General features: G+C 42.1%; 1 protein-coding gene across 17 annotated transcripts in view; it reads left to right on the forward strand.

The window, feature by feature from the left end:
* sox6 (SRY-box transcription factor 6) overlaps nt 1–27,268 on the forward strand; it is a 137,841-nt gene that overhangs the window by 71,764 nt on the left and 38,809 nt on the right. For 14 of the 17 annotated variants that reach the window (XM_034575044.1, XM_034575034.1, XM_034575151.1 and 11 more), the window contains 3 exons: nt 10,016–10,188; nt 12,226–12,318; nt 26,675–26,798. In XM_034575044.1, coding sequence (XP_034430935.1) covers nt 10,016–10,188; nt 12,226–12,318; nt 26,675–26,798 — 390 coding nt within the window. The remainder of the gene's footprint in view (nt 1–10,015; nt 10,189–12,225; nt 12,319–26,674; nt 26,799–27,268) is intronic. The other 3 variants (XM_034575060.1, XM_034575087.1, XM_034575096.1) reach the window with 3 other exon arrangements.

Consider the following 27,268-nt stretch of genomic DNA (forward strand, 5'->3'; position numbering starts at 1 on the left):
CAAAGGCCTTTGGCTGCCCTCCTCATTCATTTCTCTCCCCCCTTATCTTTTGTTGGAATGCCAAACTCTGTCCAAAGTGCTGTCTTCAAAAATTCCAGCTCGTTTAGACCCATTCGGAGGTGGTCTGTGCTTGTCAGCAGTTTATTGTTGTTGTCCCTCCGGACGGCCATGAGCCCGGCTACTCTGCTCTGGCGCATGCGGAGCGTTCATGCCGCTCTGGTAACTGTTGTAGCCAAAGTGTGCTCGATGTAAACCGAGCACGGCTGAGCTGAGAGGAGAGAAGCCGCTCTGAGACGGAGCAGGGACGCACAGACTCGTCTCCCCGCTGAGCCTGTGTTTGAGTGAAATGTCTCGACTCTGACAGTGAACGCCCTGCGCAGCGTATCAAGTGCAGCACAGCAGAGCGCAACTCAGCACTCCCCCAAAAAATCTGTGTTCCTGACAGTGCAAAGGTGGGCCGAGGATGGGCAGGGCTGCTGCTCAGTCCTGAGCACTGACTGTTACTGAGAGCTGCTGTGTTTATACAGCACTGGGAAGCACAATACCAGCTGGCTGATAACACCAGGCTGTCACTGGATCCTGCCCTCTCCCCTTACACATTCTCCTCATCAGATAACTTCTTGAGTCGTCCACAAGGGTTTTCAGATTTCTTAAAACCCCCCGAAAAAAAATCCAGACAATATGAACTCAGTGTAATCTCGATATAAAATATATTCTATTCAACCTTTAATTAACAAAGCTGCAAAAGAAGCTAATTTCTGCGGCTGTGCAGGTGATTTTGATCATTTGCTTAATTGTTTCTCTTTTTATAAAACATGCACGACATTCATAAATAAAACTAGTGTTTTGTTTTAATTATTGAATTACGCTTTCTCCACTTGCAGAGGAGCAGAAAAAAAGGCAGTTGAATGTTCTAATAAGTATATTCATTGGCAATAACCTTAATGAACCCAAGGATAAATCATTGCTCGGTAGACTAGATTCATTGTACCTGCCCTGGTATACTGTATGCCACTGTAGATCAAAGTGCACTGGGTAAAATGTTGAAAATGATTTAGCCTTTTGAAAGCTGGTCTGTTAAATTACAGGCAGGGCATTTCTTCTGATGAATGGGAACGGGAAGGTTACTAGGTGGTTTGTAAACAGGTAGGGAGTCTGATAATAAACACTATGGCCTCTGTGTGTTGATGAGTTATGGAGACAGTCTATACACCACAGTTACCTCCTTCTCCTATCATAGTGGCAGCCTTAGATTTTTAATTAGCATGCCATTCCATATGACTGTAGACATTTCAAAGGGCTTCTTTGTGCTCCCCCTTACAAATGTCTCTCTCCCTGCGTTTGATGTCTGCCTGATGTAAATACGGGCAATTAAAAAGATGCCCAGGGTTGGAGACGCACAAGGTCCACTTAATTAAAGCACAAACAAAGGTACCGAGCAGAAAACACCTGATGATTAAGATCTAAAGTGTTATGATGAATCAGAGGTCCCATTAATTGTTAGGGTAAAATAGGCACAAAAGGCAAACATGCCTGTAGTTTCTAGACCAATAAAAGAAAGTAGAGAATAAAGACCGACATTCAGACAAAGACGACAGCACCTACTGGCACCGAGTGGCCTTGTAGATCGTGTCCCGATCCCTCACCGATAGCTTAACCAATTATCCCGATCACCTCGTAGGCTACCTTTTGACACTGCTCTGTCAAAACCTTGAAAGAAGAGTAAATGTGTTACTGCGGAGGGAAGTGCTGGAATCTGACTGGTGAGGAGGTCATTTTGTCTTGTGCTTAGAAATCAAATAAAAATGCAAAACAATAGGTGTGACAGAGTTCGACCCGAGGCTCTACCCATGAAAGGGAAGACATTCTTTTGCTGCCGCTGTGTTGAAACATGCCCTCAATACTTTATCCTGTTGAAGTGAACACGCACGTACAGTAAACAAACAAAACAAAACAATAGTATCAGCAACATCAGAGATTTGCTTTTGAAGGTCTGCTAACCCAACCAACCATTTACCCCTTACATATGGTACATCCATAATTATAGCTCATTGTCATGTGGGTGTTTGGCTAAATAACATGCTGTTTCCGAGGTGAAGACATGTTTTTAGGTTTTAAGAGTCAGTAGAAACAAGAGCAATAATCCAGTGGAGGCAGTGGGTTTAAGCCAGACATGTAGAATGGTGTTGTTAGGAGTTAATGATTTCAAATCTCTATCACCTCTCCTCGTATGCTGCCACGGCTTAGCATCAACGGGGGCAGGCAAAAAAAGAGAGTTTGTGAAGGAGCATTAGCAGCGGATTTCTTTTCACCAGTCAATTCCAGGGCTGTTTGTTTTCATACCTGAGCCTAGCTGTCAATCTGCAGGAATGATGAGGAGAGAGATGAAATCTCCCGAACAAAACCACAGCGCAAGAAAGGGAGGCCAGCTGGAAGGGCTCCAAACCGCAGGAAAGTAGCAGATAATAGGAGGCAAGGTGTAAGGAGGAGTGCACGAGGGAGGGAGAGACGCGGAGAAAGGGTGAGAGAGAGAGAGAAAACGATTTTAGACATGGATACTTGAGTCAACACTTATAATTATATAGCTCAAAGAAATTTTTCACTTGATAAAAAAGCAAAACCTGGATACTTATGATCCCTTTATATTATTTCTCAGCATATGCTTATATATATATATATGAATATATAGGTATGTAAATATACATTGTGTCAAACATTAATAAATATAGTACATAGTATCCTATAAAGTTGCTCTCTCTTGCATTCTTGCTCCGTGCAGGCTCTTTGAGCTTCATACTCAACAGAGCTGTTTAAGTTTCCCTGCTGAGTGCCAGTCTCCCAGCCCCCTGTTGGGGAAGGGGAGGCGTGGTGATGGTAGGTGGTGATGGTGGTGGGGTGGGGGCTCAAGCATTTACTCAAACTCAAGGAAAATATGTAGTTACTAAATTGGAACACACGCCGTATTCATCGGAATCGGAATTTGCTAAAGAAAATAATAAATAAATAAGTAAAAATAAGTGAGAAGGGGGAGAGAGAGAGAGAAAAAACGGTTCAACGTTACACTGGCGAGCGTCGAAAAGGCTGCTCGAGTCCTGAAGCAGGAAAAATCAGGACTCTTGTGCACTGTCACAATCGATTTGAGAACGGTGTCCACGTGACAGTGGTCGGGGTGCACACAGACGGTCCTGTGGCAGGCAGATAAGTGGAAGCTCTTTAGGAGGAGAACACAGGGCGAGGCAGGGCGGCAGCTGAGACTGATTTGATGCTGGCCCTACCTGTGCTGGCTTCACTCCTGCACAGACAGAAAGGAGTCCACTGTGTGAACACAGAGCCCATATTGTTCAGCCATATGGGTGAGCCTCAAAACATGATTATTCACTTTAAATTTTAACTTTATTCTTAATGGCTTCCATAAAGCCGGGGCTTTTACGCCACTGGAGATACACTGCACAATATCTGTGCACACACCGACTTATGCACCTTTAGAAACAAGTAGGAATTCTGTGCTTGCAGATTTCAAATGGCTTTTATATTCTTTTTACTGCATACTGTATTCGAATATTATGTATATTACATTTACCCAAACATACAAAAACACTCACACAAACAGCACAAAACGGGGTCTGTCCAGTTGCTCCAGTCGAAAATGCCTCTGTTAGCATTTTCTCCACAACACTTCAGTCAACTGTTTGCCCTGTGCACTCAGGTGAAATATGAGCCACAGTAAATCATTATTCCTCAGGCCACATTTACCAGATGAATGTATGAGAGTGTTGGACTGTGTGTTTTTCTCCTCTAATGAATTGAGGAATTTAGCTTGTGGCAATGGAGTTAAAGAAGGCAGTGCTGTGCTCGTGTGTGTGTCTGTGTGTGTGTGTGTGATAGGAGGAGAACTCTGTTGTGGATTATATCCCAGTGGTTTGTCATGGGTTGTTTAACTAAAAGTAGTATTATCCATTTCTACGTCAACAAGCGTATTAATTATGTCTTTATTTGAAAAGAATGTTGAATATTTACGGAGCTGACAAAAACAACCTTTTTCACTTATGTAAGGACCAAATATATTTATCAGCAAAGAAAATTGCATTTTCAGACCAATGTATTGCTGCTGAATGTCTGACCTGCATTAGAACTAAGCATGTAAATGAATACACATATATTATGCAGATATGAAGACTTAATACACTCTGAACAGATGCAAATATCAGAATTTGACAGACTGTTCAAAAGCACATGCAAAGTGCCCACGAGGTTTCAATAGCTCTTTTTAATACACACTTCATACCAACTTTACTTTCAACTGGACCTTCTGCCATTGCAAGCACAACCTCCATTATTTTATTATGCAGTATGACCCTGTGGCTAGTTTTTCCTCAACACTTCAGACCAGCTTCACCAACCACCTCTTCTCATTATATACATTTAATTTTGTGGGGAAAACCATCCATTATAGTCCAAAAATATTCAGACTTTCTCTTTAATCTGTTAATGCTTTCAATTACATTTCTGCATTGACCATTACCTTTTATTTCAGATTAGTGATACCGTTTTTGTTTTATTTTGAAGGTGGGGTTCATACACTAACTAGTACTTAAATTGGTACAATATTAGTTGTATATTAAAGTATGCTGTGTTATTATGTACAATTCATTGGCAGCTTGTAAATCTTCATCTACAATACATAAAAATATAGTTTCAAAAGCAATTTCACAGATAATGAAGCATGACGACTTTCTTGCAGCTTCTGTTACAAAGGGCAAAAGCTTTGTGTGACACCTCTAGTTAGTTCAATAGATCTTCGTGTGTGTCAGTGTCTTGACAGCTCGAGGACTAAGCAGGTGTTCTCCTGCTCCCCTTTGTGAGAACCTGTGCTGGGCTCGGTCGCCTTTGCTTCACATTCAGCTATTTCAGTCTATCGCCCGGGATCTGGATTAAATCCACACAAAACACAGGCATTGTTGATACATTTATCCATCAAAGACAACAGTCTCAAAGTCTTTTGAAAGATCACTTCTGCACAGTCTAAGGAAACAAGTATGCTCTGCTTTGATTATCAGCTGTATAGATAAGGCCAATGAATAAAAGTTCAGTGAAAAGAATGAGATAACATCGAACTCTTAATTCACTTCCAAGGTTTTGCAGACAGTAAGCTGTTGCCTTGATCACTGTCTCACAAGCTTTACACCCTTTGTATGTGGGGGACCTTGAAAACTGTGTATGGTTTTTATCATTTAAGGGCACAGGGGTCAGACTCATCATCATAAAGGCCATGAGAGATGAATCAAAGGACTGGAGACCATCTTTGTTTTCATGTAAAGATCCTCGCTATATGCTGCCATGCACACATGCAGCATTCTCCAGGGTGTCAGGATCTCTGGTTAGTCGCACTGTGTTACACAGTCAAAGAATAATGTGTTCGGTTATTGAAAGAACAGAAGTTAAGTTTCCATGTTGAGTTTTTTTTTTTTTTCGTCTACAGTGTGAATTTCAGGGTCACTGGCATTCCCTGTGGAGTAATCTTTTCAGGTCGAGCCTCTATCCTGGCTTTGATGAAGTACCTCGTCCTATGTCATGGACAGCCAGTGAAGTGCTGGAGCTTTTACATTGGCATAATTATACCGAGGAGTGAAGCTTCCTCTATCATCAAAATATTAGTCTCCATCGGTGTTGGGCACGAACAGCAGTGGAGCCACAGCAGATGAAGTGTGCTTTTATTAATAACCTCTCCACATGCCAATCAGGGTATTTATTAAAGAAAATAATTTGCAAAGCCATTAAAATGATTATAATCACATCAGTTGGTACTTATGTATGCACACACACACACACACAGATAGACATATACATTTACCATAAGAGGCTTATAATATCACTACTACCATTAGCATTTCCAAAAAGCAAAGAGCTGTCTCAAGTACATGAGTTTTAAACATTTGAGAAGAAGTGACTTCTTCAACAAGATGATGAGCCGTCTCTCTCGTACCGTATAGGAACGCTGGCTAAGAATCGCTGCAGCCAGCAGATGATGTGCTTGTGAGTCATTGCTCATGCTTGTTAATGCGGTTTTATTGGCAAGATTAACAGCTTTTATATCATGGCAAAGGCAGCACGCCAGGTAAAACAGCTGTTGTTCATATTGTCTTGGTTGCAGGGCATGGAGACATGTTAACACCATATTACTGGAAACACATTATGGCTTTGTAGTGCTGCCGAACAAGTGTGTCTGGTAGTTAAAAAAAGATACAATAAAACTAGGCCCTGTTGTTCTAGCCTAGTTTAAAAATTTAGATCTCTAATATGATGTATTTTCTGACCAGTCCAAATAAATATCACAAAACTAAATTAGGCACAAAGACTGGCTTGAGTTTCATGCTTTTGTGAAAGCAGTTTAATGATGAGTGGTCTGTGAGCAGTAAAAAAAAATCTTTCTATTTTTTTATTTTTTATTTTGAAACTCTAAAGAAGGTACCAATAGATGCCATTAGCTGCTACTCAATTGGCTCTTTGTGCTCTCCACAGAAAGAATAGACAAAGGGTCAGATGACCGCACCGAGTTCACACACGTGTGCATTTACTCAGTGGCATGTACCTATTATCGATCGCAGCAACACACAACACACATCTGTACACACTCATGTCTGCATTCACACACACTTTAGGAGAGTGCAGAGAGAGAGTGAGAGAGCCTGAGCACACAAGGCATTCAAGCTATGTGCGGTCTGTGTGTGGACACAGCTAGGTACAATCGTAGCATTTAGACAAGTCCTAATTTACTTAGGATGGGCTCACAGCATATGGAGGCTTCCACAATGGCCGACTGATAGAGAGACAAAGAAATTCCAGTCTTCTGGCGTTAAAATACTCAATTCAGATCTGGTCATAATGGCTCAGCTGTCCTAACCAAAGGAAGGGGAGAGAATAGGGTGCCTTGTGATTTTCCCCCTTTTCACCCTCACCCTCCCTCGCTTTTCTTCTTTTTTTTTGTGCTTGAATCTTTTATCTGTGTTATTCACTCGGGACTCTTCAAAGTAACAAGCCTCCTTCTTTTACCCCGGTACTGGACTTGGAACCCAAATTAGAGACTGCTTGATTAGAGCAGAGAGGAGGGAGCCAAGAGAGAGGGAGATGTGGGTATTGGACAGAACAAATCGCACCCCTACAAAGTGCCTTTTATCCAAAGACCCCAAGGCTCAAATACCCCCATCCCTCCCCAAGCAACCATGGCTCTGCTTGTTTTCCTCTTATCATTTATTTAGTCACCCGTTGATGTTTTCTGCCCTACTTTGTGACGTTTAAAAGAGGCAGGAATCTCAAAAGGTGAAAGCTGAATGGGCTGAAACTGAACAACACCGCTTTAACGTCTCCTCCTCCTATTTGTCAATCACGCATCGCTGTCAAAATTTAACACATTGGCCCTGAGGAAAGAAAAACTAGTAAAGTGCCAACACAGCTTGACCGCTCACTCTTGGGGGATCGTCTTCCTCTGTTGGGCTGGTATTGTCCTACTGAGCCTCAGTCGTCTAACAGGAGGATGTCACAACATGTTAGGTCTGGGCCAGTTTATGTAGCGCCAAGGCATCTCCGGGCTGTCTGTCTGCCATCGGAAGCGCAATGTGAGGAGACATGTTAACGGGCAGACCCCAGCCCCACCGCTGTTAAAAGCCATGCAATATGCAGGAAACGGCCTCTTTTGTCAGCAGGTTGGTTAGACACAGACCACGACGCTCCTCTTCTGCACCACCCAATAAAAGTTTTATCTGGATTTTAAAGCTGATCCATAATTTAAAGCAGGAAGAAAGAGATTTTTACACTTACCAGTCAACAAAAAACATATGCGTCTGATGAGTTTTCTACCGAGAAAAGTGTCTTCAAAGTGAAATTCCTCCACCGTGTTTCCATTTTTAGGAATTTAGATTTCCAAAATTTTAAATGTTTATCTTCAGCATTCATCACCAATATAAACATTTCTTGCTGATATTTCAGCCTCGACTAAATAAATGTCAATTCATTACAATTAAAACAAGCGAAGAGGGCAGACCCAGATCACAGAGGGCACTTCTGGCTTCCCACAGTTCAGCTCAACATCACAACAATGGGCCCTCTGTTAGTATTCTTCTGGTGTCCAGGCAGAACTGAGCCCTCCACACTCAGTCGAACCCATCAGATCCTTCTGTGGGCACAGTCATGCACTAAAGAATATGCGTGCTGAACATTGCAGCGGTGACACTCCTAAACTAGTGAGTGATCATCAGAAACGTGTGATTAGACAGGTTGAGAGGGCATCAGAGAGTCCAGATGTTTGGTTCCCAACTCAAGGTCACCTACGCTGGCCTCGACGCCCAATGGCCCTCATCTTCACCTGGATGATTATTTCCTTTCTTTTTTTTTCTCTTTTCTCCATTTCTCTCTCTCCCTGTCACTATTTATTTATTCAGTCCCTCCCTTCTTTCCACAGCAGTATTGATAGCTGTGATTTATTGTGACAACGACTGATGTATCTGTAAAGGCAGCTCCTTCATGGACACAGCCAAAGGTTAATAAAATTGGTTCTGATTGTATCAATTTTACAGATAAGCCATTCACAACAAGGGTAGTCGGGTGAATAAGAAGTCAATTCAGGCCTTGGAAAGTGCACGCAGGCCCAATGAATAGCTGCTTTTAGTTGCTTTTTTTCGTTAGGAGGATAAATGGAGAATTGCAGCTCTCTTCTGTTGCAGCAGGCAGCGGAGGCAGAGTGAAGCGAACCGAGGTTCAGACGAGCGTGCCAGTAAATTGCCCTGAATGGGTTCTGGAGGCTGACAGGCCCTATTAAGACAAACGGCTTTCCTCATCGGAGAGATAAAATAAATCAGGTGTTTAGTCAAATTAAAATAGTTTGAGTCGAGAGGGCCCCTGGGAGCTCTCGGAGAAACTCAAGACAGATGTGGCCAGAGACGAGAGGAAGACACCCAGGAAAGAATTCAGCTCCTGCTGGCCCCAGGCCAGACTTCACTGTACTGTTATCTACATCTCTGTGCTTTTATCCCTCTCCCTCTCTCTTAGTCTCTCCATCTCTTCTGTTATGCCTTCTCTTTTCTTGTATGTTCCCCCAGATCAGCTTGTCACACAGGAGTGTAGTGGGAGGAGAGTGAGTTACTGTCTAGCCTCTCACTGGCAATTATGTTGGCTGTGTAAGTCAATGGTAGGATCACTTAGCATTGATTAGGCGGAGGGAGAGAGAGTAGTGCAGCTGCTCTGTCTATTGCACAGTGTGGACATGTGACTGTGGACAGAAGTAACCTCATTGGTCTGTCACTGTCAAGTATGCATGGATGATAAAATAAAATCTATTCACTGATGATCGTCATCGGACATTCAGAGGCTCTTTCTGCTGTGTAAACATCAATGTTCTTGGTGCATTTCTTTTTGACAAGTTCGCTTATTCCAGAGAAATCTGTGCGGAGTTCCTTCTCAAATGTGTTACTGGAACGGCCGTATAATGAAAACTTGCGTAGTTTGGAGGTCCAGTACAAACACTGACTTTCAACACTTTCTTTATGCTCACCCCTGGTAGCCTGACATAATCTGCCACCTCAGTTTGACAGCGCCCTGCAGCATTGGGTCTCTGTGCCTGGGAACAATTCCTTCCCCCTTCTTCCTTTGAAAGCTGTGAACACCAGCTCCAGTAGAATACACAACTCCAGGCTGTGTGCGACCTCAACACTTTCCAGTGAATTCACTGCAGTTGGTTGCTGCCTAAGTGGTTTTCTTTGTACTATATATTGTGAACAGTACAATAGCACGATACGATGAATGTTGTGAGCAGCATGGTCACTTTTCTATATTTAGTACTATACAATTACTTCTGCAGGCTCTTACAAACACGTACATCCTGGTCATTTAGTTGTAGTCCATTGTGAAACTTTTGTGTGTACTAAATTTTTCTTCTCAGGTACACATAATACATACCCGTTTCCATTATTACTCATATTCTCCAATTTGTGTTTCTCCTTTCTACTCCCCGCCCCTCCACTAGGTACTCCAGAGAGCCTGGCAGAGAAGGAGCACCAGCTCTCCACGATGATCACCCAGCTCATCAGCCTGCGTGAGCAGCTCCTGGCTGCCCACGACGAACAGAAGAAGCTCGCCGCCTCACAGATGGAGAAACAGAGGCAGCAAATGGAGTTAGCTCGTCAGCAGCAGGAGCAGGTAGCTGCTTACTGTGTTTTTACACCCCCCCCCACACCACCACCACCACCACCACACACACACACACACACACACACACACACACACACACACACACACACACACACACACACACACACACCACACACACCCACACACACACACACACACACACACACACACACACACACACACACACACACACACACACACACACTCAGTGTCTTCCTCCTTCCTTCCTACCTAAACATCTATTCCTGATACTCCATTAGATCCTTTTCCCTTTTTATCACTATAATAAACCCTTTTAAATACATTTGCAATGAATTGTCAACTGACTATTTCATTTTAAATTTCATGCCTGAAATGTGCCAATAAAACCCTGCTCCTCCATAGGAATTTGGAATAATATTAGATTTAAGAGATGCGTTAGTCCACATTGCCTCAGTTATTTTGGTCATGCTCTCTCGCCCACGTTTATGCTGGGTGTGTAGGAAAAAGGTTATTATGACTTGTACTAACAAATGCGGCGGAATGTGTGAATTAAACGTTATATTAAACATGGAAGTCCTCTATATCTTATAAATCGACTCCTATTAGAACAAGCTTGGCATTAGATTTGCAGCACAAATCAGGCCAATGAGCCATATTGTACAAATCAGCAAATTAGCAGAGGCCATGAAGTGTGTTAATGTCTGGGAAGAAATAAGGACACAAACTATCCACACGGGCGACACTTTTATTATCACCAGCCACTCTAATGGCTATGAGTCAATTATCAGCGCGGAGTTCACTCAGAGTTTTCTCAGCACACGCTCAAACCTTCCTGTGGCAAATGAACAGATAGACCATATACCTTAGAGTGATGCATTTGGTCATAGTGCACTAATAATACATTAACAGTATTGATTTTTTTTTTACTAATCAATGATGTTCATTTGCAAACTACGCTCGGCTCTGTGAGCTTTGTAGACGTAGCAGCATAAATGAGCAGTGATATAAGATATTTTGTCATTTGATCTTATTTTGAAAGGGTGGAATATTAATAAAATGGAGAGAAAGAGGGGGAGGGAGAGATGGGGCGAGAGGGAGAGCGAGAGAGCCCGCTGAGAGCTAGAATGTCATCAAGCCATCAAGATACAACACAGTAATTAACTGTTGACACTCGTGAGGAAGCCAGCACAAATTAATCTTGACACATTTGCAGACGACCGATATCTTACAGTGAACACTTTGTAATTATATTTAAAAATGAAAATTAAATGACACTTAAAACTAGGTTGTCATGCTCAATGAAGTGGGCATGTAGAAAGAGGGACTGCTGGGATGAGAGGGATTGCAGTGTGGCTGCTCGTCACTCAGGGGTGGCAGGGACCTCTGTCCCCCGTACACCGCATGTGCAAGTTATCTCCTGTCCTGTAAATCAGCGGAGTTCTTTTACCACTGATTTTAACTGTGCTTTTCATGTTCATTTAGGAAATTAAACATTATTTTGTAGCACATTATTTGGAATGATGTTTTTTAAAGACAAGACAAAAACTGTTATTCTGATTTACTAATCTACTACTTTCTTTCCTATATTTTTATTGCACCTGCCATCTTTTAACACGCATGTCATATGGTGTATGTCATAGGTGATATGGCTGAAAATAATCCCAAATAAAAAAAATTATATATTGATAGCGATAATTATCACGATAAGTTTAAAGGCCGATTTTTGCTCCTGAGTGAAGGTTGTAGCTTTTGAGTTTATTATTATTATTATTATTATTATTATTATTATTATTATTATTATTATTATTATTATGATACCTTCTCACCAGGCTGGCCCAATGCATAAACAATATATCAATATATATTACATTTTTGTTACATCACTATTTATATGATATATTGCAATGCTTATTGTTATGGTTTAATCGCTCAGCCCTAGTGTGTCATCTATCTTAACACACTTTATCATCTCCACATTTTCTGGTGTAGTTACTTTCAGTCGCAGGACTGATTTTAGTTTCTCCTCCTATTTGTCGATGAATGGAGTTATTATTTAATTTGCAGGGTTTCTTTTCTGTTTCCTACCAGATTGCAAGACAACAGCAGCAGCTTCTGCAGCAGCAGCACAAAATCAACCTCCTCCAGCAGCAGATCCAGGTCAGTGACTGCGTTCCTGTTGGTCTAACACTCGCAACTCACACCTCTCACTTTCTTCACACTGACACAACATTTCTCCCTCTTCGGTGTAATTAGCGCACCACCGCTGTCACCATGAGCCAAACGTCTGGGTTTATTGGCACAGATCAATAAAATTACACATTAAAATAACAATCATTGTTAATTTCTGTTAGCCTCTCCTTCTCATCTTTTTTGCCTTTTTTAAAAATATTGCTTGTCTTTTTATCTTAAATTTTTGGTGTCAAACTAACATGTATCGCTCTCATCAAATGTTAATTGCCTGTTGGTAATCGTGAGGGCTTTAAAATATGGAGGAGAATAATTAGCACATCTTACTGAACAAAAAAAAACGGGGAAAAGTAACAACAGCTAATGAGTCCTGCTGATGGAGAAGAGCCCGGAGGTGGGGGACATGAAAGAGGATGGTAAATGCCTCTGAAACGAGTCGGGCCCAGAAGGGCAACGTGGCATGATTTCACACAGCGCAAGAGCTGCTGTGGGTGGCATTGTTTAATTTTCTCCTTCTTACTTATTCGTTCCGTATTATGTGTTTTTAACCTATGCACCTCGTGCCAGATATCATCACCTTCTTCAGTGTGTGTGCCTTATGTAATACATTACAAAGTGGTGCAGAAAGACCACCCAGGCTGCATGTTGCTCAACATAGTCAGACGGTACAGGGTAATCCAGGGTTGGTAACGGGCAGTGGTCAAGGCTGTGAGCCTGGATGCCTGTGTGGAGCTAACGTTATCCTGCTGGGTGTTCTTAGTGTCAGGCACATCCTTCTCCGTTCACCTCCTCCTCCTCCTCTGCTTGTTCCTCCAACAGACAACTCCCTATTTTCTCTCCTTTCATTTTACCTCTTCAAAACACTTGCAATAAATTGTTCCTCCATCACCTTGTAGCACTCTTCAATGGAGATAATGTTTGGGTCTTGTACTAAAGAGCAGATTCCTCTGTATTCTAGCACCAGAGCCCTTAATTATACACAAGCAAAGTAAACTTCTAGTTTAGAACAGTTAGCACAACAAGCAGATTTACTGCTATGACATCAAAATGACTCTTTCAAGGGCTCTTTGCAAGAGAAAGGCCATACTGTCAACATGTTCTTGAGATGCCACTAGTCTGGACCTTTCACTTCAACTGTGGACAGACTACCGGAAAAATTATTCATTATAACACTTCACTAAAAAGAAGCACAGAGCACAACACTCTGTCTAGAAAACACTTTAAAATGAAGTACCTTATACATTACCAAGGGGCTAGTATTACTCACATCATGGAGGGTCCTTTAGTTATGCTCATTGAGCATAAGGGCACAGCCCTAATGCATCTGACTTTTAGTGGCCCTTGCTTTCATCACAGAGTTAAAGGCAGATGATACCTGAAAATTCCCCTTGATGCATAGTTTTGAGAGAGGGTGGCGGGTCGAGTGTGCATGGGAACATGCTTCTAAATATCAATTTCAAACACTTGAACAGAGATACAAGTAAAGTCCTTTCTTGTGGAGCCCAGATAGCCGACTTCTTCTCCCTCGGCCCAAACAAGCCACAGATCTTCACTGATAAAAAAATAGAAAAGAAAAGCCACATCCACAATTTAACAAAAGAGTCTCATGCTCAGGCCATCTGTTCCTCTGCCCATCAGCCTCTGCTGGCCGCAAAACACCCCCAAGAACAACTCAACCACTCTTCAAAAAAAGTTTGACCACGTGCAAAAATTTGTTTATCCAAGAAGTCCTCTAAAAATATAATATTTAACAATTCTCCACAAAAACGTCAGAAAACAATGTTTGCGATAACTTACGGAGCAAACGACATAAGATGGAAAAACGCACTGCTAGCCAGTTAGCCCGTTGGCTGTTTTTTCCTTCCACTGTTTGTATTGGTCACTCATAATGGATCACGATTATTCTTTGCCGTTTAATGCGTATCGTGAATAAAACTTTAATACGTGACCTTATCCATGAACATTGTCGCATCAGGTAGATTTTCACCACTAGTGGTCCGAACAACAACTTTTTCTGATTGAGGGACCCCTAGCAGCCAAGGCTACATACTGTACCTTTAAAGCAGGAGATGCTCTCTCCTGCTAACCTAGATCCTCCAAATATCCAGTGTGCTGATGACCGCTCCTCTTGTTGTAGCAGAGTAGATAAAAGAGAGTACAGGGCAAGTTAGTGAAGCTTCTTATTTTTTTTGCCACTCTGTTTTCATTACTGCTGCCTCTTAAAAATGCCCTGGCCATTTTAATATATAACAGCTTTGACTTAATTTGTAACGTAAACAAGCTCCCAGCCTGTATGTCACAGACATTTAGCAAAGTGGTAAGCAGTGTTGGGGGATTGAGTTACTCTGCTATTAGCATGGAGAGCACTAAACTTTATTGGAGACCCTGCTGGTCATCAAAGTCCTTCTGTTTTGGCCTCAGGGAAGAAACCAGGAGAAAGCCTCTTTTTAAGATCTTGTATTGATGATGCAACTGATCACATCAGTGGACATTGTAAAAACCGTCCAAACAATAAAACCACGGGGATAGCAACCGGAGACTGTTGATGGCATGCTGTATGTGCGCTTACATGTGGATTGATGGGAATCCATCAGAAGTGTGCAGTTACAGAGGTTTAGTGAGTGAGGTTCGGAGTGGGGCAGTGTGCAGCTTAATCAAGTTTTCCTTTTGAATAGCCATCTCTCTTTTTTTATCCTTTCTCATCATTCCAACAAGAGAGGGAGAGAGATTTCGTCTTTGTCCTTCGGGATTACAATGTCACTTGTTTTAAGATAGCAGATGTTTTGATTGCAGTGTTAGGGGCTTATCAAAAGTTAAAGCTCAAGGCTTTGTGTGTTTTTCCCTCAGCTTGTTTGTATTCCTTCAGTCCATCCTCGCCGCTGAAATCGTCTTGGCACTAATTCAATCCCAGGATGAGATTAACTCTTCAGTTGATTTAGTTGAAAATTTGGAGAGAAAAAAAAAACACAACAGGATTTTATAAGACACATATGACAATTAAACACATATATTAGAAGAGAGCTGCTCCGTCCCACGAGTTCCTTATCTCCGAGTCTGTGTGTAGGCAGCAGGAGATTTCAAAAAAAGAAATAATGAGCACCATGTTTCTACTTTTCTTATTTGTCTCAGCTCAGCATCCCTCGGACAAACTGAGCATTATGTGTGTCTCCTCTTCATGGCTTTTCTGTTTTATGAACACGTCCACTTTCTCCTGCTCCTAATGGATGAGCAGCGACCGAGCATCACGTTGAACATCAGACTTTTTCTTCAATATGCATTTTCTAGTTAGAGTACATGAGATTGAGTAAAAAGGGTGAGCGGCATTAAAGTGCTAATGGCAGACTTGTATATCAATGTCTTCCTGGTTATGAAATGAAATAAAATAAAATGCTCTAATGAGACACTGAGCTGTATCAACCACAAGTGATAGCACTGTCCACAGCCAGGCCACAAGCACCCATTCCCTCACGTTAATGACGGCAGTTCATGCATTCCTCAAGGAAAGAAATAAACAGACTGTTTGACTCCTCATACACACATGCACGGAGGTGATGGTGTACAGTACAGAGGCACGCAGGGGCCCGACGCATTGATACGCACATCAAGAGAATAAATATTGGCTGAAAGGTCAGGGTGAACTTTATCTTCACAAACAGGCTGGAGGGAGCAGGGCTCCCCAGATGAAACAGAGGGACACTTTTAATCCAAATCATTTAATTTTTTTTTTATCATTTAAAAAAAATAACAATAATATGACATTGTCATGTGTCATTGGGTTTGGCCTTGATTTTTTTTTAATGGTCATCCAATATGTCTGGTTCCGCTAGTTTCCCTTTCACCTGTCTTCTCTCCCTATGGCCTGGCTTCAAACTCCAGCCGTGTGCACACACATAATCTGTGTTTGCAGTAAACCGTTAAAGCCGCGTCTACAAAGATACACAAACACACACACAAAAACACACGTATACTTGAGGCCTTCTCAAATGTCTCTCTAATGGAGTAAAGAAACTGGGAGGTGTGTAAACATTTAGGGGTTTCATGCTAAAGGTAAAGATTAAAGATGAAATACACGTACACAAGCATTTAGCTGCCAGAAGACACACTATGCAGTACAGTGTAATATGGTACTGTTTAGGATATTCAAAAAAAATCTACTTTTAAGGTTTGTTGATTTGCTGTTTACAGGATTTCAAACAAAATCAAGCACAGCTGTTTGAGTCTTTTATTTTATACTACTTTTTTTTTCTTTAAATACAGACAACATAATCCAACATTCTACTGTTTACTTTCAGTTAATATATTTTCAGCAGGGGGAAAAAATCTGGCGAGCAGAGTGTTTTATTCAGTCACACATGGATTTCCCATTCCCCTCCGTTACAAAGAAACCAGAGAATTCACAGGGGAAGCTCTGTAAAAGTGTCTTCTGTATTCAGTGGCTCTCCCCAGTTAGACTAATTTCACAGATTTTTAATAAAAATCTAGTCCCTACTTGGCTTTAGCTGCACTCAAGGACTTTCAAATTCTTATTGTAATGCTATTCCAATGCGATTCTGTTGTATTTTTAGGATGTTTGGGGTCAGGAACCAAAACCAACATAAATCATCAAGTCAATGTAAGATCTTTGTCACTGGGAAGCAGTTTCTCTCTAATAATTGGCTTGGATCAGACTGTGTTGGCTGTTTTCACACAGCCTCATGTTTCTACCATTATTCTTTATGCACTTTTGCCTAATACTGCACAAACAGTTATCCAACAAGATCTCCCAGCATGAACAAAAACAGATTCTACTGAACTGCTGTTTTGTCCATGGATAAATTATCTTTTAATGCAGGTTTATAATCACTTATCTATTATTATAAAAAAGAATATGCATGCTCTTCAGTGCAGTAATTTTAAGCACTGATCCCGTTTAGTTACCATCTCAGAGGAAAAAAAGACCACAGCATTGCTGTGAATATTTTAAATCGATCAGATGACTTTAAATAAACACATGGCTGTGTGGTAATTGCACAAAGATAATAGCGCTAATTTGTGTATTCTCAGAAGCTTTTGTTGTCTCGGCAGCACAAATGATTTTCTCAGTGTGAGACTCTTATTAATACACTGGCAAAAAAAACTACACACACAAAAATAGACATTGTTAAAGAGAATGTGCAAGTCCCCCAATTAGCACAGCTAGATTGGAACTGTTAGCACGATAATAAGAGAATAATAGAGCAGGGAAATGATAATATATGTATAAGTGTGTGTGTATGTGTGTGTGTGTGGGTGTAAACGCTGTGCTGCCAGTTCTTCCCTTGTGTTGTAGAGCCCTGTGTTAGCCTGCTAGTAGGATTATGTGGGGGCATTAACAGCCTCGTCAGACGGGCTTGGCTCTCGCCCAGGGAGGCTCAGTCCAGCATGTTCATCCTCCATTTAAGGAGACTGTTAGCTGATGAAGATGTGCACATGCAAGACTGAAGATAAAAGAAAGCGGTGACCCGACTCATTAGCCCCTGTGATTTAATATATTGACACTTTGATACAAATAATTCCATTTAGTGGACTCCATCGGTGGGGAGGGAGCGATCAATTCAATTAGTTATGAAATGTGACTTCTTGTCAGGAAGCAGAAGAAACGCTGACGTTAAACAAAGTCGTGTGCAATTTAAACAATAAAGCCGTCGCGGCCCTGTTAAAACTTAATGATGCACAAAAAGGTGTAATAGATACAACCCCGGCTCGCCGATGGCAGTGATGGTTTGCAAATGAAGCTAAGTGGCTGAACAGTTGGCATGTAATGCCATTTGTCTGTTAAAACAAATCCTTGCTTTAGGAATATAAACAGTAGAAGCTGTTTGAACGGTCTGGGGTCTGTGGGTTTGTCCCAATAGGCTTTTTCTCTGGATGAAATGCACCTATTAGCATCAATTTACTTTACACGAGAGTGCAGATTTAAGTTATAGTGCTACACAGGCAGGGTTACTGAACCGTGCTGCTGTAGTAAGTGTAAATAACGGCATTTAAGGATATAAAAGCTAAACAGATACACCCTTTTTTATTAACCTGTAACAACTGATCCCTTGCTTTACTGCGAAACGCGCTTGCTCGTTCCGCGTCTCCGCCAATGAGGTGGGAATGTAGACAAACATCGATCAATTATTGCTGTAAATTACACAATAAGGCTGTGTCTTTGTGTAATTGGCCTTTGTGTTCCGACACCTTCGCTGTTTAAGCAGCAATAATTAAGAGGCTCCATATGAGCGGTGCCACATGAGCGGCTGTGATGTGTGAAATCACACCTGAGGGTCTACTTAAAATTAGTCACCTGAGGGTTTTGTTAAGCAGCGCTGGGATGGGTTAATTTACAACGCAAACTTCCAGCCGTCTATCAGTCCTCACAGGCGACGAGAACAATCAACACGAGACAGACGATCATCAAGCATAAGCAACATGAAGCTGTCGAAATTAATTGGGTGCTAAATAATCCTGATAAGTGTACATCTATTCTCTGCGCAAACATACGATGAATGGAAAGTACTTTTCCACGCGGGTATCACAATAAAGCACCTGTTCGGGGCTCCACAGACCTTCCCTGGATGAAGGCACAGCACATACACTTAACACCCATTGTAACCCAACCCTCGAAAGGAAAATATCAGTTGAGGGAGAACACATCCTCCAGTGTGATGTTGATTTAGTTTCCTCCCGCTCTCTGCATGGGCTGTGTTTTCTCTGCTAATGTTGTGCAAACTGTTTTGTCTTTGCGTTGGCTTTGCGCGGCCATCATCCTCAGCAGTGGGCACACTCACAGGGGAGAGGGAGCCGCATTAATGGGCTCTACTGTGTACGGGCAGCCGGCAGGGAGAAAGGGGCGTGTGTTTTCTTAGGGCCGGGGTGGCAAAGCAAAGCATTCAGCCCATGGTCAGTGTAAAAAGGAGCTTTTTGTTTTTGTGGTGAGTAGAGTCCAAGCATTCCTCAGCATAACACAATGAATGAGCCGGTTTGTCCTGCACAGTTTCTCAAAAAATAGAACTGTAGAATAATTTCCGAATCTGTTCTCAAAATTTTTTTTTTATTTAATAAAGTATTTCCTTAATTTCATAGCTTATCCTTGAATTAAATATTTTTCCAAACATGTTCTGATTTGATATAAACTCTATAGTTGTTTTTCTCATTATCAGTGGATGATATTTGAGCTTGTTTGAAGTCTCAACAACACACTTGTCTCTGATAAAACTCGCCCCTCCTGACAGGCCTGTTCTCCGCTGAACAACAGAATGGGCTCTGTTGTTTTCGGTGGCCCCAGCAGCAGCTGGGAAGTAACAGTGAAGACAGAGCCTGTCTATGATTGGAGGATGGGACCGAGGGGGAAACCCAGCCGTAGTGTGGACAATTCTGTCACACAAATTAGGGGTGGTCTACGGTTTCACCGCCAGACAAAATACGTTTTTCTCATCGGCATTAGAACTGCAAAGATTTTAAATACATGTTTAATCAGGGAATTTAATATTGAACACGTGCATAGTCAGGCCTCAAGGGAATGTTTCTTATAAAACACATAACAGTAAACAGTGGACATACACAGCCTTTACACATCGAGTGTTGAAGTTTGCGATATTTCCAAACCTTTACAGCCACATTATTTCATAAGCCTCACACACTTAAATCCGTCTATTCCTTTCCCTGCTCTGTTCCCATCACATGGATGTAGCAGGCTATCTGACTAGCCCGTGTCCAATGTTCTTTAGAAACTCACTGGCCCCCCTGCAATGAGGGTCGGAGGCATTTCACTCATTCCCATTTCCATACAGCGAGGATGTATATGCAGGATAATGATGCCGCCCCCCCAAACCCACTTGTGGGTTTGTTTATGTCTGTTCTCTTCTTTCCTGTCATTACACATGCTGTTTGAGGGAGTCCCCATGGATTTGGCAAGTTTACTGCAAAACCTTAATTCTACGGCCAGACCTTGAAAAAAAATATTCATTCTTACTTGCATGTCTGCCCCTGCCCCCCACCCGAAAAAACAGCCAATATCCTGCAGAAATATAAGACTTAAAAGATTCTGTATTTTAAAAGGCTGTAGTGCAGGCTTGTGTCACTGTGTGCACATATTGTCAGCATGGAGAAGGGATGTATTTTTTTACTATATTTAATGTGAATGTTTGAGCCTGTCTGGAATTAAACACAGACAATGTGACAGAGAGAATTGTAGCATGAAAAGTCTTTTGTCACATAAACCAACAAAACGGCTCATACAAAAAATGATTTTTTTTTTAATTGTGGACAAAAAAAAACTAATTTTAGAGCACAATTTGGCTTTTGTGCACAATTTCAATATAATTTGTATCAATGCATGATTTTAAATATTCATTCACATGAACTGGGTTTTCATTTGCAAATTTATTCTACACATTTTTGTCCACTTTTCCATTTTCCATTAGTCTTGAGGTCACGCTCTTATTTTATTTCCTACGACATGTGATACCTAAACTGCATTAAATGCAAACTGTGTGCAGAAATCCTGTAAATGCGAGGCAGTGTATTTAAGCGAACAGTAGCCTGCAGTTTTACTCCTTAGTTCCAGCAAAGTCCGGAGGAGCGATGAGAGGGGGGAGGGCCAGAGAGGAGGGATTTGGGGTGGGGTGTGCTGGGCGGTTCAGAGAGTTGTACTACCCTGCGTTCAAGCTCCCGTCTTAATATAGACATATTGAAATGGCTGTTTTCCAAGAAGGCTTGTTTTACTGTGTAAGGAATTAGTGGAACAAGAAGTCATCTATTGGTTATTCCCTCTGCATAGCCTGACCTCACTCAAGTGTCTGGATTTGCTGCACTGTATCTCAGCTCTCAGTGTAACACACACAGGCATGACTGATGTGCAGCGTAATACTCCAACCTGAGCCAACGGTGCCTGCTGTCAGAGTCGGTACTGTACACCAACAATTCACAGAAAATATCACAGGACTTTTCTTTTTTTTTTCAGGCGAGCGCTTGTACACTATTGATCTTTGCTTCAGATTTCTGTCTGTTGAATTTTAGCAGAGAAGGGTGCGGGACACTAATTTCACATGCAGGAAGGAAGTGAGGAGGAAAAGGTCAGAGACTTGACAAGGACAAGGGCCCTTTGTTAGTGACCCGAACCTCTCCAGTCTACTCGCCCTCCCGTTCCAGTGCGCTCATTTCCAGAGCAGACAAGCAGGAATAATGTGCTTCAGTCTGCTGGGTGGTAATATGAAGACCTTCATTCAAAGGCAGAAGTCTGGAGCATCAAAGTCTGGCTCAAATCTATTGATCTATTTGTCTGATTACCATTAGCTACAGACAAATCCAAACACCAGCCCACCTCTGTTCGATCAATGCGTGTGTCTGCCACGTGTTGCAGCGGCTCAGTGGGCTGGGGCACCATAACTGGCAGATAAGTGACCTGTATTAAAGGAGTAATATTTGTTTAAAGAACTGCTGATTGTTATTGGGGGGGAAAATCCTGAAGCAACACGAGCAGCCTAGAAGCGCCTCCACTGAGTGATTTTCCTCCTGGTTAGGCTCCAGTACAGTGTACACCCAGCGGGCTGTGTACACAGTGGCGGGTGTTAAACAATATCCTGCTGTCTAGTGTCAGTTTTACTGTGTGTGCTGCTGTTGGGATGGAGCCAGACTTGCCAGTTTCATCGAGATCACTTTCCCTTTAAACAGATCACAAATGGTGATTTCTACTCGCAGGCGTTTGGAGTGCAGCTCAGTGGAGGGCAAGGGGGGGGGGTGAAGTGTGAACTATCAGTTCTTACAGCAACAGCTGGAGTCTATCCTCCTTGGGTGAAATTACAGAGCCTCCTATAGAAAATGTGAAAAAGAAGGTTAGCGAGAGCCGCTGATCTGACAGCTACTAAAGTGTGGAAGTAATTTTATTAAAATGAGATGTCAGTGCAACATGAGTCCTCCGCAAATTACTGGTGATTGTGATCTTTTCCTAATGGAAAAAGGAACCTATTATAATCCAAATGATTGTACAGGATTAACAACATCATCCCCATGAGCTCCTAGAAATATTTTGGCTACTTGCGGTCATATTGTTTTCTGTTTTTATCATGCAACACATGACATGGTTCTACTTTTTATCTTCAAGGCAAATGAATGCAGATTATATCCGAGATAAGCATCTGTGTGTGAGAGGTGTGTTAAAAGGTGTCAAATAGCAGATAATCAGGATATTAGACGCAGGATCTAACAGGTCTTTTCAAGCTTATAACCAAGAAACAAGGTGAGAATGAGGTAGGACTTTGTCTTTTTAGCTCCTTTTGTTAACACTCCCGATTCTGCATGTAACGTGTGGCCTATGTCGATCAGCAAGCTTGAGCGTGGCTCAGTGCGTGCAAGTGTAATGGGGTTTAGAGGGAAAGCCGGCAGGGGGTCTACAGGCCTCCTCGGTGCTTTGTAGAGGCTGTAACAGACAGTGAGGAACATGGGTGTTGACAGGGGCCCGAGTGAGAGCTGTAATGCGCTGCACATCTCCATTTGTACTCTGTGTTATGGAGCTGCCTGCTCATGTTATAGGTGGACGCTTAAATGTTAATAAAAAACTACTCACTTTTTTTCTTGACTATTTAATCACACAGTCGGTTAAAAATAAAAGTGCATCTTACATCTGACATGTTTAGTACTGTCTGTATGTAAGCCTCTTCATGTGCACGTAGATGTACATCATTCATGGGTTAATGCAGTATTAATTAGTATCTTGTGTGTTTTAAGTGATGGGAGAAATAAAAGGAGCTTTTTCAAGAATACCCCGTCTTTAAGACCTTGTGTTTTTACACATCAGGCGTGAGACTGTCTGATTCGCCCTCTGCAGTCCGACCCTAGCGTGTGCTGCTGTTGTAAAACATTCATTGTTGTAAAACAAGTCATTTCTGCTTTAGCTTGGTTATCAAGCAAAGATTTATTTGCTAAAAATTAATGGTCAACTTAAAAAAAAGGATTAAAATAACTTTCTCAACAATACACAAAGAGGCTAATTTTAAAAGAACCTAAATTTGGCATCAAGACAGTTGACAAATTATACAACTAAAATAGGACAAAGACGTGACCGAACTCAATTTTGCAAAAATAACTTAACTAAATGCAAATTAAACCTGATTAGCACTTAAATGACATGTTATCTATATGGTGCTTACTGTAGAACGGCAAGTTGGTTCTATTTATCAAACACCAGCATCTCCTTGAGAGGGAAACAGATTGCGTGCTGGCCTGCTACAGACTTCATCAGGTCATGTGAATTGATGATACATGTTGCAAGGCGGCTGAGTTCCCCCGGAAACCTCTGTTGGAGCGCGTGCTGGCAGAGACGGGGGCCCCAGCCAAGTCTGTCTGACTGATCACTACAGATGCTCCTCTTCAAGTATTCCGAGTCAGATCCTTAGTGCTGGGTCTTGAGGGACAAACAATAGCACCTGTTCCTCATAAGATAGCCCATTCATGTATCTTTAATGAAGCCTGGGGGCAGATGGTGTGAAATGACATTATCCAGTACTTAGCAGTGCTAAGACAAAGGAAGAGCAGTGCCAGCACAACAATGGTGCTGTATTTACGAGGAGAAGGAAGAACGCTGCCCAAGTGCCCCGCTCACATCTGCTCCACTTTATTCTCTGACTCCTCAAGATCATCTTGGCAATAGAAATATCCTGGGCACGCAGCCCACACATAGATGAACTTGAGTGAAAGTGGAAGGCACACACTCTGTATGCACTTTTTCTGCCTCTGCTTTTTTTTAATAAACGTAATAATGTTCTTTAAAAATTACCTCAACCGTCTAATTCCTAACAACGTTTTTCTGAAAATGTTATAACCTGCTTGGCTGATAACTGACAGCTCAACAATCCTCCAATATTTGTTGCCACCTTGAAGCTCCTCAAAATCCGCCCTCGCCTTTCTCTGACACTACTCGCCGTAAATTAAACTTTAATGCACGGAGCTCATTACTGCAAATCACAGCAATTCAAACCCAATGCATTTATTTCCCCTTCAACACACATTTACACTCCGTCTTGCCTCAATGAATCTTGTATATTCTGCTCCATATATTAAAATAATAATAGTAATAAAAAGCTGATGTCGCTGATGAAATGATATCGTTATAAATATGTCCAATAACGGATGCCGTTTTGCTGACGTCCATGCACTGTCTTTAATATGTATGCATCTAGAGTATAATCCTGTTATTCTAATTAATGTAGTCACATTTTTATTTTAAGATAATTTAAAAACAATTAAATTGTGGAGTTGCCTGAATGATTTTCATATTGTTTCCTCATGTGATGCAGCTGTTCTACTGGCTGTTTTTCTGATGTAATTTAAAAAGGATGATCATAATTATTATTTAGAGCAATGCACTTTGAAGTTGCATATATACATTAGACCTCTTCAGATGTTTTAACTTAGGAGAGTGTTTGTCTTCTTTATGTCCGAGTGAGAGGAAATGTGGACAGAGTGCTGTGAAAGATTTACTTACTTTGAAAAATGTATTTAAAAGTCAAGAATGATCATTTGTGGAAACAGAATGTGTCGTGTTTTTGTTTTCTCTGCTAAAATATTTGAGTCGATAACTTCCTTTCAAAAAAAATATGACATAACTTTTAATTTACTGCGGACGTGTGTTCGTTAATTCATGAATTTGTCTGAACTACCGTGCGGCACATTTGTAACACACACGCAGGGATGTGGACTTGAGGGAGCCCTTCTCTGTCCCGTGACTGCCACACGGTCTCCATCTGGTTTTACAGTCCAAATACACAGACAGAGAGAAGCTGTGTTCCCCAGTGTCCCCCCCGCCTGTCACTGGCCCTGCCTCATGTTGTGACATTAATTATTGTGTTTTTCCATATGTTCCATACATGCAAGGCCAAGATCCATCTTTCATCCATTCAGCCTGGAAACTTGGAACACAAATCCCTATAAAGCAATGTTTTATTTTAGGTCATTTGTCGCAGTCTCCTTGGACATTTATTTTTTCTGCAGTAAAAGCACATTTTACAGAATTACTTCTAGAAGAATTACATACTTTTCTATTCTTCGTCTAATGCACTTTCTGCACTTCTGGAAAAGCTCAGTAGACATAAAATGTTTCTATTTATTTAGTTTTCAGTTGAGCTCTGCACCTCTGGACAGATCAATAAAGTAGTTTTAAGTAGGTTTAGCGTGCTAGCTGCAAGAGAAACCGTGTGCGACTACTCCGGTAAAGGGTCTACAGGGGGACCGGCGCAGGCTGAAAAAAGTGGAGATCATAGCAGACCTCAGCCAGAACATGGGGGGGAGAGTCGCTGCTCAGAGCAGGTTGATTTCATGCCCCAATGCAGCGGCGGTAATTGCACCCAGACCCGTTTTATTGCGAGTTGATTTTAAGGGGGGATGAATGGAGAAACATTCTGTAAAGTGTTTATTTTGGGGGATGACCTTTATTAACCCATTTTCCAGGCAGGTTCCCCTGAGGTGGCCTGGCTCGGTGCGAGATTAACTCTCGCAGGCCCGTGGTAGCGGCGCTGCTCCCCATCATAGACTTTCAGGAAGCTGAGAATGACAGTGAGATTGGAACTTGCAACATGTGTAGAAAAAAAAACCCACACACCACTTTTGAGACATAAGCTACTCACCCACCCTTGACACACACATGCAGGGAGTTTGTGTGGATATCCGCAGTAGGCCAGTCAGCAACAGGCTGGACGGTGAAGGTTAATATGCGAGTGGAGCAGACAGCCAGAGAATGACATTAAAATGAAATACAGCGTGTGGCAACGACTATTCAACTGCTTGCTATTTTTCCTCCGCTGAAAACAGACGTAGTAAATTACTGGATTGTCTTCAGGCTTTTATCATCTAAATAAATGATCACCCAGGATTGTGTGTGTAGTTGATCTTTCCTTGAGGTGAGTGTGTAAGTGTGTGTGTGCGTGTGTCTGTGCGCGCACATGCCGATCAGTCTTCGTCTCTGCACCTGTGTAATACATTCAACAATCCCCTTGCTGACATGTTGTATCTGCTGCAACAGAAGCCACACAGACCTGCCGAGCCTCTCCGCTCTCTGTCCTACACGTCGCCTCCTCTAACTGATCCTGGAACAATGTGCGTATGCGGGGCTCTTTGAAGTTCCAAGGTAAAATTGTGGTTTGGATTAAGAGCAGGCGTAGCTCGGCAAGGTATTGTGTGAGCACACGAGGGCCGTCACTGCCGCAGAGCCCCCTGTCAGCACGCGTTAGGAAGAGCTGTGATCTGGCCTCCCCCCTGAGTGGGCTGTGTGTGTCTGTGAACCATGCCTATGCTTAGGCCTCTCTCTGATCTCTGCTTCCTATCTGTTCAGCAGGTCCAGGGTCACATGCCTCCGCTCATGATCCCCATTTTTCCACACGACCAACGCACTCTGGCAGCAGCCGCCGCCGCCCAGCAAGGCTTTCTCTTCCCCCCGGGATTGTCTTATAAGCCAGGTATGCTTGCAACTAAAGTCCTCATTTTGTCTTTCTTCTCTCTCTATTTGCTTCATCTTTCCTTCATTATAATGACTTGATACATTATACAACAATAATAAACAAATGCTTCATTCACACGTGAGGCCATTGACATGATCTGCTCCGTCTGAACTTGCACTTGGGACCAAACGCCTGGGAATGTTCTAGTCCAAGTGGAACAATAGATATGGGCCGAGAAGCAGAGGAATGTAAACAAGTCTTCAACATGAAAGTATCTTTCAGTAGTTCGCTGGCTGTAATCTCTTAGTATCCACTGTGAGAGATCCAGTAACACGGGGGATGAACCCTGCATGAAAAGTCCTCCTATTGTCAGCAACTCCCATTTTACAATTTCACACAGTTATGCCTTTCGACGGAAGAATTAAGTAATTAAAAGACAATTGTGAGTTGGAGAGGTTTCAGGATGAGGTGAGGAACAGGTTTTCATT

This window comes from Hippoglossus hippoglossus, chromosome 3 (assembly GCF_009819705.1).
Source record: "Hippoglossus hippoglossus isolate fHipHip1 chromosome 3, fHipHip1.pri, whole genome shotgun sequence".
Lineage (NCBI taxonomy): Eukaryota > Metazoa > Chordata > Actinopteri > Pleuronectiformes > Pleuronectidae > Hippoglossus > Hippoglossus hippoglossus.